This window comes from Carcharodon carcharias, chromosome 22 (genome assembly GCF_017639515.1).
Source record: "Carcharodon carcharias isolate sCarCar2 chromosome 22, sCarCar2.pri, whole genome shotgun sequence".
In the NCBI taxonomy this organism is placed as follows: domain Eukaryota; kingdom Metazoa; phylum Chordata; class Chondrichthyes; order Lamniformes; family Lamnidae; genus Carcharodon; species Carcharodon carcharias.
Genome location: NC_054488.1, coordinates 52,831,196 through 52,845,575, shown reverse-complemented (window position 1 = coordinate 52,845,575; position 14,380 = coordinate 52,831,196). Strand labels below are relative to the sequence as shown.

General features: G+C 42.0%; 1 protein-coding gene across 1 annotated transcript in view; it reads left to right on the top strand.

Moving 5' to 3' along the window:
- tmem235b (transmembrane protein 235b) overlaps positions 1 to 13,552 on the top strand; it is a 42,473-nt gene extending 28,921 nt beyond the window's left edge. The window contains exon 4 of the mRNA XM_041216842.1: positions 13,320 to 13,552. Coding sequence (XP_041072776.1) covers positions 13,320 to 13,552 — 233 coding nt within the window. The remainder of the gene's footprint in view (positions 1 to 13,319) is intronic.
- The last annotated feature ends 828 nt before the right edge of the window (positions 13,553 to 14,380 follow it).

Genomic DNA, 14,380 nt, shown 5'->3' with positions numbered 1-14,380 from the left:
ATTCAGATAGAAACAGTAATCCAGCACTTGCACTTTTTTTTTGAGCTTCGTTAGTTTTCCTTCTGTGACGCAGAAATGATTTCAGTGACTGATTCAAAAATTACTGAATGCTTAATTAAAAATATTTCATTTGAGACACAATAGTGAAATATTCCTCTTTATGGTAAATGTCACTGTTCATTTAGTGATTGGCAATAGGAGCTGACAGCCTGATAGTTCATCAAGGTGTTCTGCTTTTTTTTTTGTTCTGATGGACACTAATGAACCCAAAGAACAGCCATGATTTCTGAACTGTACTTGCCTGAGTCCCACAGTCTGAAGTGAGTATAATAAAAACAAATCAAGAGCCCCAAACCTTTGACTTACCTTGCAGAATAAGAGACATTGAAAGGAGCAACTTCCAATAGCTTCCAACAATTACATTTTCTGCCAGTTATTTTATTGCTCTCATACACTTTCTCCAGTGGAAGATGGGGTGGGACCTACTACCAGGCTATTAGCAGAGTTGCTCTATCACTGAATGCTGGGAGGTGAATGGGAGCAGGTTCTGATTTTCTACCCCCCCCCCCCCCCCCCCCCCCCCCCCCACTTTGTGGTTTCCTCTTCTCCCTTTCCGTTGTCACACAAATGAGGCCAGGCATCACTGGTAAGGGTCCATGTCCAAACAATGCACATCCAGCATCTTGGGGCATTATTACCAGCACCACTGTGCTATCCTGATAGGCAAATCAACATTATATTATTTGGATAGTACAGATTACACTCTGGTCAATAAAGAAACTTCTAAAACTCACCTTGAATCACATAGTTCTATGCACGTCTTTACTACAAAGAATCTATTTTGTATGTATGAGGGAGAGAGGAGCTATCTTTTTGCCATCAGAAGGTAGAATGAATTTGGAGACCTTAACTTTTCTTGTTTCTGAAGATAGTCACTGTGATATGGAGAGCATCTATCTCCACTTGGAGAGGCAAGGTTTAATCAGGGATAGTCAGCGTGGCTTTGTCAGAGGGAGGTCATGCCTAACAAATTTGATTAAATTCTTTGAGGAATTGTTCTCACTAGAGTGACGGAGATTGAGGGGCGACTTGATAGAAGTTTACAAAATTATGAGTAGCATGGACAGAGTAGATAGTCAGAAGCTTTTTCCCAGGGTGGAAGAGTCAATTACTAGGGGACATAGATTTAAGATGAGAGGAGAAAACTATAGAGGAGATGTGCGGGCTAAGTTTTTTTTTTACGCAGAGGGTAGTGAGTGTCTGGAATTCGCTGCTAGAGGAGGTGGTGGAAGCAGGTACGATAGTGGTGTTTAAGAGGCAGCTTGACAAATACATGAATAGGATGGGAATAGAGAGATACGGACCCCGGAAGTGCAAAGTGTTTTAGTTGACGGGCAATATGATCGGCACAGGCTTGGAGGGCCGAAGGGCCTGTTCCTGTGCTGTTCTTTGAGGTGAGCAGGTGTGTAGATGAGGGTAGTACAGTTGATGTAGTTTATATGGATTTCAGCAAAGCCTTTGAGAAGGTCCCACATGGGAGACTTATAAAGAAGGCAAATACACATAGGATACAGAGTAATTTGATAAGGTGGATTCAAAATTGGCATAGTTGTAGGAAGCAGAGCGTGATGACAGAAGGATGCTTTAGTGACTGGAAGCCAGTGTCCAGTGGTGTACCACAGGGATCTGTGCTCGGTCCCCTATTATTTGTCATTTATATAAACGACGTAGATGACTATGTGGGTGGGGGTAGGATTAGTAAGTTTGTGGATGAAACGAAGATTGGCCGGGTGGTTAACAGTGAGGTTGAGTGTCTTGGGCTACAGGAAGATATAAACGGGATGGTCAAATGGGCAGGTAAGTGGCAGATAGAATTTAACCCTGAAAAGTGAGAGGTGATACAGTTTGGAAGGAGTAACTTGACAAGGAAGTATTCAATGAACGGCATGGCACTAGGAAGTTCTGAGGAACAAAGGGACCTTGGCGTGTGTGTCCATAGATCTCTGAAGGCAGAGGGGCATGTTAGTGGGGTAGTGAAAAAGGCATATGGGACACTTGCCTTTATCAATCGAGGCATAGATAACAAAAGTAGGGAGGTCATGTTGGAGTTGTATTGAACCTTGGTGAGGCCACAGCTGGAGTACTGTGTGCAGTTCTGGTTGCCACATTATAGGAAGGTTGTGATTGCACTGGAGGGGGTGCAGAGGAGATTCACCAGGATGTTCCCTAGGATGAAACATTTAAGCTATGAAGAGAGGTTGGATAGACTTGGGTTGTTTTCGTTGGAGCAGAGAAGATTGAGGGGCAACCTGATCGAGGTGTACAAGATTATGAGGGGCATGGACAGGGTGGATGGGGAGCAGCTTTTCCCCTTAGTTGAATGGTTAGTCACAAGGGGACATAAGTTCAAGGTGAGGGGAAGGAGGTTTAGGGGGATGTAAGGAAAAACTTTTTTACCCCCAGGGTGGTGACGGTCTGGAATGCGCTGCCTGGGAGGGTGGTGGAGCCGGGTTGCCTTACATCCTTTAAAAAGTACCTGGATGAGCACTTGACACGTGAACATTCAAGGCTATGGGCCAAGTGCTGTTAAATGGGATTAGGTAGGTCAGGTGTTTCTCACGTGTCAGTGCAGACTTGATGGGCCGAAGGGCCTCTTCTGCTCTGAGATTCTGATTCTGTGATAATATGGTAAATAGCTTTCAATCCTCAGTCTCCTGATCTCCCCATTATAAGATTCCTCTCATTCATCCAATAATCAATTCCCATTTATTTGGTGTCTTGCACAATCTTGGGACATCTCAAAATACTCTGTAGCCAATGAATTGCTTTTGAAGTATGGTCACTATTTTGTAGACAAATCGAGCAGGGAGTTTGCACACCATAAGGCTCCATAAACAGCATTGAGACAAATGATCAGATCATCAGTTTTGGTTGATGCAGGAACATTTGTCAGGCCACTCGGGAAAACTCTCGGCTCTTTGAAAAAGAACTAAGTTTGCGTGGTCTCAGTTTAACACCTGATTTGAAAGAAGCATCTCCAACATGTAGCACTCCCTCAGCACTGCGCTGAAGTGTCAGTCTAGGCTTTGGAGCTAGAACCCATGATTTGATGTCTCTGAGGTGAGAATGCGACCATTGAACCAAACTAATGCAAGTGAGGGAAGATGAAAGGTTGGACCCTCTCAGGATTCAAATCAAAAAACCTTTTAGTCATTGAGCTATACAGCACAGAAACATGCCCTTCGGCCCATCATGTCCATGTCAGCCATTAAGCACCTATCTATTCTAATCCCATTTTGCAGCACTTGGCCCATAGCCCTGTATGCTATGTTTTTGTCCCAACTTGACCAGTTAAAGTACCCAACATTCAATAAATGGTTAGAAACATAGGCAAGGATTTTTCCCTTGTCCAGTGGGGGGTGGGCAGGAGTGGTCGGGAAGTCGATCGCAGCCCGTAATCAGGGCCCAATCGCGATCTCACACTGGCAGGCCAATTACGGCCCACCCAGCGTGAAACACATGCTGCAGCACTCAGCGCTGCCTACGTGAGGGGGAGGAGAGTGAGCAGGGAACATTGTGCAGGACAAGCTCCTTGAGGGGCAGAGCTGCTTCGGGGAGATGAAGATTTTAACAATTTAAAAATAGAAAGAATTTTAAATTAAAAAAACATGTCCCCTCATGTGACTCTTTGCCAAAAATCCAAAGGCCACCTGGCGTTTTCGCCTGCCCGTCAACCATAAGGCTGGACGGGCTGTGAAAAATTTAATTAATTTGGGACTTTAATGGCCTAAATAGGCCTGTTAATTGTCAGTAGGCATGCTGCCAACTCCCACGTGCGCCCGCGGACTGAAATATCTCACAAATGGGCAATGACATTGGGACGTGCGTCATTTTACACTCACTCAGTTTGGGTGTCGGCCGCCCGAGGAGCAGGAAATTCTGCCCATAAAATAAAGATTTTCATTTTTTAACTGAATTTTAACTGTCATTCATAATTTTCATCTCCTGTTGTGAAATTTGATGAATCACTGTACACTATCTCTCATGAATGTCCTTCATAGCTTTTGTCCTCAACATATTTCTTAGCTCACAATAACATCCATAACAGAGTTGGAATAAGCATGTACAGCAGTTGAATTATTACATTGCCAAAAGTCCCTGAAACTCACCACTATATCACATTTCAAAATTGAGTGATTACATTTTATCTTGGGAGGACGGGTTTTATTAAAGTTTTTAATAGAGAAGTGTCATACAAGCATAAGGATGTAGGAATAAAATATGTTGTCCTAACCATCTACATTCTGTTATAGACAGGCATTTAAATATTTATTTCCCAGTGCAAAATCATTTATCTCTTCATTTCTACTAAATCAGGAATTGATCCAATTCTTTTCAAAATACCTAGTTATTATTTACTTCACCAAGAGCAATTATCAGGAGTTACTTAGTATGTGGATTCTTTAGCTGAGTCACAAAGACAAAGGAGGTCCCAGATCTCTGCTCAGTATTGATACAATCAACCTCAGCCAGAGCAGCCACATTGCGTTTAGTCTTGACATCCCTGGGAGAAAATCAGCTGGAGTTCCAGACTATAACTACTGCTCATTGATTCCTCCTACAAAGTGAACGCATGCATGTCAGATTAGGACAGTTTGTGGCTCCAATAATCAAACAATCTGCTGCCACTCACTATGCAAGATCAAACTTGAATAATGGGCCAGTTGCCACTGATTGGAATTTGTCGATGCCTACATCCAAATCATTGGCTCAAGCAGCTGAGATAAGGGGAGAAAAGTACAAAGACCAAATAATTCTTTCTAGGATTATAAATCCCCCATGTGAAACAAAAATCTCTCTGCCTCCATTTGAATTACCTTTCTTTTCCTCTTTTCTGTCTCTGTTGCTGCATAATGTCAGTGATCAAAGAAAACACTGACTCACACACTAGATATATATGAGCTCATCAACCCAATAAGGGTAGAGAGTGAAAGGTGGAATGGTTTAATTTCACTTCAGTTGAGACCAAATGCTGCACATGGAACTCTAGGGTATTCAAAGTGGAAATCACCATTCCTACTTTAGTCTGATGTCCTAATAATTATGTTTGTCGTTACGATCTCCGTTGAGATTGATAACTTTTAAAGAGAAGTTTAAACTTCCAGTTAAAAGCTGAAAGAATGACATGTCAAGATTTCATGTTTTAAAACATTTATTATAACAAATGACTAAAAACCACTATTGACTAAACATTTTCTTTTTGTGGGCAATTTATACTTTAAAGTACAGAAAAGAGATTCCCCATTTAACTTTCAGCATGACGGAAAATCTCCCACTGTAGTTATATGGTATACTGTCCCTTCAGTTGACACTTCATCCAGGGAACAGTCTAAAATTATTCTCACCTCCTGTTGGCTTGCTTCCTTTTCACTTTTCCAGCCAGGTAGTTTCTAATCCCAGGGTTATGCTGTAGGTCCCTTCCTCTAGATCCAAGAAAGGTAAGTCTTCCAAACTTCCTTAAATCTGCACAAACTCAGTCTTTAATCTGAGTGTGATCTCCCACCTGTGTTCTGCATGGTGAATGATGGAGTCAGCATTTTCACTGCTTAAGGTGCAGACCTGGCTGCTTCTCTCTCTTGCTGTCAAGCTCTCTGATGGCTGCTGACCACACAAGACAAAACTGCTCTCTGTGATATTCATGGGTTTATAGGGAAGCCTGTAACCTAATCTCAAAAATGGCTTCCTGCATCCTCTTCCCTATAGCACCGGGAAGCACATTAGTTTTGTATCTAAGTAGAGATGCTAAATAGAGATTTTAAATCCCAACTTCCTTTCATTTAAGGAGTAAATGGATTGTTTACAGCACCACTGTTTACAACTTGATACCTATAACACCTTTCTGGGACTTTGGGAGATTCTGGGTCTACTCATGCTATACTTGGATACTTCAGTCTTTGTTTTCAGGTGTAAATGCCTTTCATCTTCCTCTCAGTAAAACAATGAGTCTTCCATTGATCTCCTCAAAGGAAAAAAAAAACACCTAGGCTACTGTCCATCACCCCCTTCATTTACCCTCAATTTAAAGACAATCCAAAAATATGATAAACTTTTAAACCTCAATTGTAACAAGTAAACAGGCAACGCTCCAGGACAGCAGTATCTATAAAGAACATGAGAGAGCACCTTCAGGATGGAAATAATAATAATTATTTGATGAGGGCTGAACAAAAGAGAAAAAGATTCCGAAAAAGGAAGGGAAAATGCATTAATAAGAAAACCAGGCTTCTGGAATCATGATTCAAACATTCCTATTAAAGAAATCAGCAAAGAGAGAATAAGCCTTCAGGATTCCCAACAAATCTCAGCTTCAGCAAAGTACTTAAATGCCTAGTTACAAACCGCCAGAACAATTGACACCAAATGTCACCAAACCCTTGTTTGTCTAATGGTGTATGCAGCATGGGCTTTGTTGTGCACAGGATGGCTGCCCTACATTGCAACAGTGATTACATATTAAAAATCCTTCTTTCTCTTGAAATATTTTGGAACACAAATACTTAGCTAGTCGTGTGGAAGTGTAAAAACACATTTCACTGTATGCCAAATGATTTATTTATGCTTTCTCATTAGTTTAAGATAATCTGCCCAGAGTCTTAGATTAATATACTGATTATTGAGAGAATGGGGACTTTGGGGTGTATCATTGAAACTCAACATCTGCTGGTAATTGTTTTATATTATCGTACTTGGTAGGTTATATAAATTAAATTATTGCCTGTCTGAGCAGTGAAATTAAAGCAGTCCTGAAGCAGTAATTAAGCTTCTCCCACTGGTGAGATATGAGAATCTACAAGAGGCATCAGCAATGTCTTCAAATGTCACTTGTATATGTTAATTTAGCAAGTTATTTGTATTGACGTGAATTTGTAACTTGTCAACCTACAAAATTCTTACAGTATTCCAACTACAAGTGCTCCTCTAGTTCATAACAACAAAAAATGTTTACCAGTCCGCTCTGTGCAGGCTTCAGTCAGAGGTGATGAAGGAGTGCCGTGTGGCCTGTATACAGACAGTCAGCTAATTCAGCCACACCTAGTTCAGTGTCGGTATGTTACAATGTCAGTTGTGGATGAAACCTATTCTTGCTCCTGCAATCTTCCCATCAGCTTTGTCAGTGTGTGCACTTCACAGGCCCACGCATGCAAACACACACATCCAGTTGTCAATGAATTTGTTTTGCATCTTTCAGAATATCTCAAAGCATTTCATGACCGAAGAAATGCTTTTATTATGTAGTCATGGTTACACTGCACAGAAACTGGCAGGATTTTGTGATCAGCCAAGATCCACCAAGAGCAATGAGAAAAATGACTAGATGAATAATTGTTTTAATGATGGTGTTTGATTGTTGAACTCCTTTGAGCATCTTTCACATCCACTGGAGGTGGAAGGTAGAGCCACAGTTTAACATCTTACCTGAAAAGCAGCAACTCTGATGTTGTTGCAGTGGAGTGTTAGCCTAGATGATGTGCTCAGGCCTCCATTGAGGCTGGAAATTACACCTTTGTCTCATGAGGCAAAGGGCCATCACTGCTGGGGGGAGTGGGTGGAACGGGGTGGAAATGGATGCAAAGATCAGTGTGAGAGTTCGTAGGAGTGAATGAAAGCTTGGTTGGAAAGATGGGTTTTGAGAAGGAGTTTAAAGATGGAGAGTGTAGTGATTTGGAATGGAAATTACAAAGGAAGAAGGTGGATGAAGGCTATGCCACCAATGGTGAAATGAAAGGAGGTGGAGATGCTTAGAGACTACAATTGAAGAACCAGAGGTAGGATGAACTGAAGCCATGGAGGGATTGAAGACAAGGTATGAGGATTTTGAATTCAATGTGTTGGGGAGGCAGGGACATTGTAGGTCAGCACAAACTAGAATGAAGGTAACTGGAACCAAGTGTAGGACTAGACATGGGTAACGGCACTTTGGAACATGTTGGAGTTTTACAGGTGCTGAGGAGGAGAAACCAGAAGGAAGACATGGAAAATTTGGGGAGAGAAGTATTGATAGTGGTTTTGGTGATAGTGGGGCTGAGGGAGTATTATAGACAAGCAGATGTTGGATAGGAAATTGAATTTGAAAGTCTGTGTTGAACTGAATGCCAAGGCCTGACTTTTTGCACCAACGGAGAGGCTCTCCATCTCAGTAAAAATGGTGAAAAAGGCACAAATCCAGAAGTCCATGTGCAAACCCAACCCCTGCCATTTTAGTAAAGGGTGGGGGAGGGAATGAGGGATGGGTTCTAAACTGCACATGTTAAAGTGCAGCTGCCTCAGTCAGATCTGATTTTCAGGCTAGGGACGTCCAAAACATGACTTGTGCACTTTAGACCTGGTAGGAGAAGGTCTAAAGCTGCCGGAGTTCTTTGGAAGTGTAGGGTACTCTTGGAGAAGTAAGATACCCTTTGTGAGGTTAGGTGCCCTTTTGAGAGAAGCCACTCTTTGGAAGTGGTAAGATTCTCTTTGGGATTGTTAAAAGTAGATATAAATGTGCATTAAGTGTGCAAAAACTCATTGGAACTGTTAAATGGAACTTTCAAGAGAACTGTCGAGGGATTTAAATCTGTCTTTTTTAAATATTTGAAAAAGTCATCTGCAGTTTTTTTAAAAAAAGTGCTTGCTCTTTCAATCTGTTTGTTGACATAAGCCTGAGGGTTACCATTATAGGATTAGTGATACATTACTGTTTCACAATCTATCACACTGGTGTCTCAGTTCAATGGTTATAAATTCTTTGAAGTGGGGACAATGAATACAAATACTTGTTTTTATAAGGGATTAAAGGAAGTTAAATATAGTGAATGGGGTTTAATCAATGGGGGGTTTCTTTTTGAAATACTGATTTAATCAATAGACACAAGAACTTTATTTAATCTCAGCATGGCTCCTGAGCCCATGTTGGCATGGTAGATTTAAGGGCAAAGGATAGTGGGTAGGGGACATAGGTTGGTAGGAGTTGGTAACAAGTTGGCATAGGGGCTATAAAAGGCCATGGGAGTGGGTAGGAGGCATTGGCTGGCATGGAGGGTAGGAGTGGCCTTGGGGTGGATGGGGGCATGATGTGGCATGGATGGGGAGTGTGTTGGGGGTGAGGGCTGTTTTTTTTTTTTGTATTAATTTTTTCATATCTTCGAAGTGCTGGAGCACTGAGGTCGGCCTTTCACCCGGCCTGTCTCCACACCCAGCAACTACTGAACTCCTTTTTTCCAGGGTCTCCGGCCGCAACTCGCATTTTCACCTGCTGATCCACTCCGAGACTCATGTGTCTGCTGGGGTAATTGTGAGCCAACTGGCTATTGGGATTTTATTTGTTCCCCCAAAGTGGGTGATATGACATGGACCTCTTCAAAAAAAAAAACAACCACTTCTCAGATCATTGCATTTACTTGATAACCTTTACTCAGATAACATTGGTTAATAACAAAAAGGAATTGACAGGCATTTCAGGCTCAGAGCAAAGCTTTTTTTAAACAAGTGTGCTGTGCAAGGAAGTGAGACAATCTCCTGTAATTAACTGTTAACCCCAGGGAGGAAATGCAATTTACTACATGCCTTGATTTTGTGTGTTTTTCACCAAGTGTCTATCATTTCATCAAACAAATTTGTTCAGAGGGTGTAAGCCTTGATTAGGCAATATACTTAATCTTTTGCTTGTATCTTGTTGAAAGAAACTAGACTTTAAAGATAAACATGTGGCTAAGCAGTTTAGAACACTCGCAGTATGACAGGTTGTGGAACATATAATGGAATTAATGCTCTAATTTGGTACTGGAGGTGATTGTTCCATACAATGCTTTCTCTGAACGTTGCTGACCAAAGGGCTGTGATCTATGAAGCTAACCAGAGATTTTTATTTGATATTATAAATGCCCTCAGGAAGATCTCCTGTGCTCTCATTTTGAGTGCTTATTAATTGAAGAATGAAAAGGTGTGAATAATGATGACTGAATGAATAGCACCTTTCATGATATCCAAAAGCACATGACAACTACTGGAAGTGTTTTCACTGTTATAATGTAGGGGAGGTTGTAAGTGACATACGTCACCATGATAAAAGCAAAATACTGCGGATGTTGGAAGTCTAGAACAAAAGCAAAAATACCTGGAAAAACTCAGCAGGTCTGACAGCATCTGTGGAGAGGGATACAGTTGACGTTTCGAGTCCGTATGACTCTTCATCAGAACTAAAAAATATAGAAATGAGATGAAATATAAGCTGGTAGAGGGGAGTGGGTGGGACAGATAGGGCTCGATAGGGGGCCAGTGATAGGTGGAGGCCAAGAAGAGACTGCCAAAGACAAAAGGTGAACTACAGGATCTTCTACCCATTCTCCACCCAGGCAGAACTGGAAAATCATTGTTATTTTCTCTTCACTCCTTGTAGAATCATCTGCCAATATCTAATTTCCAAAGTGAAGCCTTGCAGATATTTTCATCCCTAAACATGGATTAATGACAATTATAGCAGCAGTACTGCTACCAATACTCTACCTGAGATCAGCTACCTCAGTATTTATTGGGAATTGAACCTGGGATTTTCCTGAGCTCTAGTCCTACTTCCTAAAGTTGATTTTTCATAAGATGACACTTCACAAATTATTTATTTTGCCTTGCATTTTCTTTATTAAATAGCACAAAACTCATTAAAGCAAAATGTCAACTTGGTAGGAGGGAGTGTGGTGAGGGAATAAAGAAACTGTAAGAAGAGTTATTCAAAAGTCTAATGCACTTAATCTCAAAGTCTACAGAACCACCCAAAACCACTGTCCTGCCAGATCTTTATGGGAGAGCTGCATGTTGGTATCTGCTTCAGGTGGAACCTTCACTTGCCCACTCTATGCTTAACTTGAAGGCAGAGAATTACCATCAGATTTCTGAATCTCTACCACCCCACGAACACTAAGAAAACATAAGCCATTGACCAAAAGAGAAGGGTTTGGGGAGTGGAAATAGCAAAAGAAAAAATGTTTCGTAAATGACTGAGAACAAAACTGTTTTTGGCTGGACCAGGTTAAACATATAATTGAAGCCCTGTAATGTGATTTATGGATTTTTGTATCTGAAAGCATGTACAATTCAGGGTCTGAATACCCATTACAAATCATGAGGTGAGTGTGTTGGATGATTGTTTGGACCCCTTGTCAAGCACAGTCAGCAGATGCATTCAGTCCCCTCTCTCTTCCATCACCTGCATGCACCTCCACCCCCCCCACCCCAACAGTGCATTTCAACATGCATTTATAAATCCAGCCCAGGAGTCCCACATCCCTGCGACCAGTCACACAGGCTTTCTGTGTCCCAGAGATTTCCATTCCCCGGTAACATCAGCCACATTCAATTTAAATGTAATTAACTCTTCCTGCTGCTGGCTGACCAGAGGCACTGGCTGTTCCCTGCATTTCAAACATCCTATAATCACTCAAGAGTCAATAAATCTCAAACTTTCTGCCTGAATAATGTTTTTCAACATGTTCATGGTTATAACTATCAGAATCATGAGGTACAGAAAATATTTGCTTGGGCCCTGGTGTCTTGCACCCTGTCTACCCTCCTCCCCCGGGCTTGCTGTCACTGTCACTTGCCTCTGGCCTGGGTCTCTTCGCGATCCGGGGGCCTCCTGTGGATGTAGTTCCTGCAACAGCCACTATCTCCCTTTGGTGCTGCTGAACAATAGATTGACCAGCAGCTCTGAGCGGGTGAGACCTCCTACCCCAGGATGCTGGTCCCATGGGAGGTCCACCAGGGCCTCATTAGGGAAGGCCTGTTGAATTCTGAGCCAAAGGAGGCAGAACATAGGATATTCCAGGCCCCTATATGAAATACACCTGCACAGTTAACACTTAGTAGTTGGTGAAGATCCATAGCTCAGGCTGCCCATAATTTAGCACACAATAGCATGAAATATCAGACTGTTATTTAGGATGGAAACTAGAAATGTAATTGTTAGTCTTTAAAAACATGCACAGAATTTCTCCAAGGAAGAGATTTGTGCAGAGGCAGGTCATTTCAGTGTAAACTAGAGATAATTAAAATAGATTGGAAGGATGGGAAGATTGATTTATGAGGCTAAATATGCAACAATTGAAGTGTATAAGGACAGCTGAAATAATGGGATTGATAAATCAGAACAGCTCCTAACCAGAAGAAAGGCTAATTAACCATAGGACGCAATTAAATTGATGTGTAATAAAATCACTGAGATAATTAGAAGAGAAACAGAGATTACTGGACTAATTATATGACTGATGGGAAGGGACATGATCTGGGAAACATGTTGCCACAGGTACTAACTCTCATTAATTTATTTAGGTTAGAGTTACAGTATAATCTTTGCAAATTTATGAGAGACAGTTGCCTAAAAATCTTACATCTGAAGGCTTTAGTGTGCAAGACCATCGCCTCAGTGATACAGGTTATCCTTTGCATTGATGGGAACTTTAAAATATTTTACATTGGTTTGAAAGTGACAATGAATGTTGCCCTTCACTATGTTTATAATTTATTAATGTTAAACCCTCAAGATTTTACATAGGGCTTTTTCACCCCAAAAGATCCCAGTTGAATTTTGAATTATTCTGAGCAAATAGAGAGACTGATATGATAAGTCACACTGGCAAATTGGGAACCGTAACTTGAACCCTACAAGACACCCATAGAGCACAACGAACCCAACACGCTGTTGAATGTGGAGGGGGCTGGGAGTCGACACAACAGCTTGGATGTGGGGCTCATTAGACTCTTGACTTGCATTTTAATTATGCACTTACCCTAAAATATGGCCGGAGCTCCTTTTGTGCTAAGGGGGTACAGCCTTTAACTGCTGAAATAAATTCAGTCACCTCTGTCCCTCAGAGCTTGTTTTCCTATTATACCCAGTGCCTCTCCCTAACCTTGACACCACCTGCTACTTTTCCCTATGATCCTCTACTCCTGTGCTGAGAAAAGGCCCGGCCCACACTAGTGGTGAATAAAAACACAGCTCCAGCATTTATGGTGTGTTCTGAGTGATGCAGAGAAGAGCTGACATTAACTGCTTGGGCCAGACCATTTGAGTGCAGGTGCACAGAGAAATGAGAGAGAGTCCTGCTTTCATGTTTAACTATGCTGACCAGTGGCGATGTGGCACAGGACACTGAAATGGAAAACGTTCCTTTCCTTAGTTTAAGGTGGATATTCCTTAGTGCCTTTTGATTGCCATACACAAAAACAGCAAACATGGGGATATACTTTGAGGTTGAATTTCTAACATCACTTGCTCTGTGTTTCAGGTGCACTGACTCTGGCCGGGATCTCCGTCTACATTGCTTATTCGAGAGCAGCCTTTGCCATCGCGATGCGTTTGTACGGACACAAGTTGTTCGACAATGTTTACGTTGGTTTCAGTTGGTCCATGGGCTTGGCCTGCCTTTCTTGTGTCTCAGAGGTCATTGCTGGGGCTTTGTTTCTTCTGGCTGCCAAGCTCGCTGTTGTGCAGCATCTAGAGCAGTCAGCAACAATGTGAGCACTTTGTTGATGTGCAGCCATGTTAGAGTTTGTTATTGTTTAGTATTGTGCCAGTTTTGTAATGAGCTAAATCCAGGAAATGTGTTATAACCGGTGCTGATACCTGCCTGCCAGTTTGGGATATATTTTCCTCTGGATGTTAAGTTTAATGAAGGAATGGGACAGGGGTTTTCAGTCCCAGCACATTGGCACAGCAAGCAATCCCAGGAGGATGGGGAGAATATAGACTGAGTGTGCTAGAGCATAGGAGGCACTACCTGGGCATGAGTGGGAGCAGTGCATCGACAAGGGGAGGGGGTGTGGGAGGTCTCACTGAAGTGCATCATTTAATCCAGAACTGCAAAGAGAGGTTTTCACCTTCCCTGCATGATTGGTGAATATCACAGTTGTCTTCAACTGTTCTGCCCTAGTCCATTCTTGTGTGCACAGGGGACATCTCAAGAGTCAGCTATTTTGACACCTACAATTCCGTTAAGGATTTGGCTAAAACTCTGCTTCATCGTGAACCCATCCACGTAAACTTCAGAAGTGAGCACCAGATCAAGTTGCAATTTTCTCCAAATTAGTGGCGTTCCCTAAGGTACATACCATCTTTGATTTTTGACAAGGAGTCATTCGTGCCTCAACTAACAATTCAATCTGAACGCAAGTAAGAAGTGTTATCCCAATGAAGTGGTGACCCTGAAGGTATCTCGTCAGCGCTAGGATGAACCCTGTGGCATAAAGGTCAGATGACAGTAGTGATTTTACTACCAGTGTAGGCAGTGTGAATGAGAGACTGTCCCCCTCCACATCTTGGTGACCTGGTAGCGCAGTCCATTCTGTC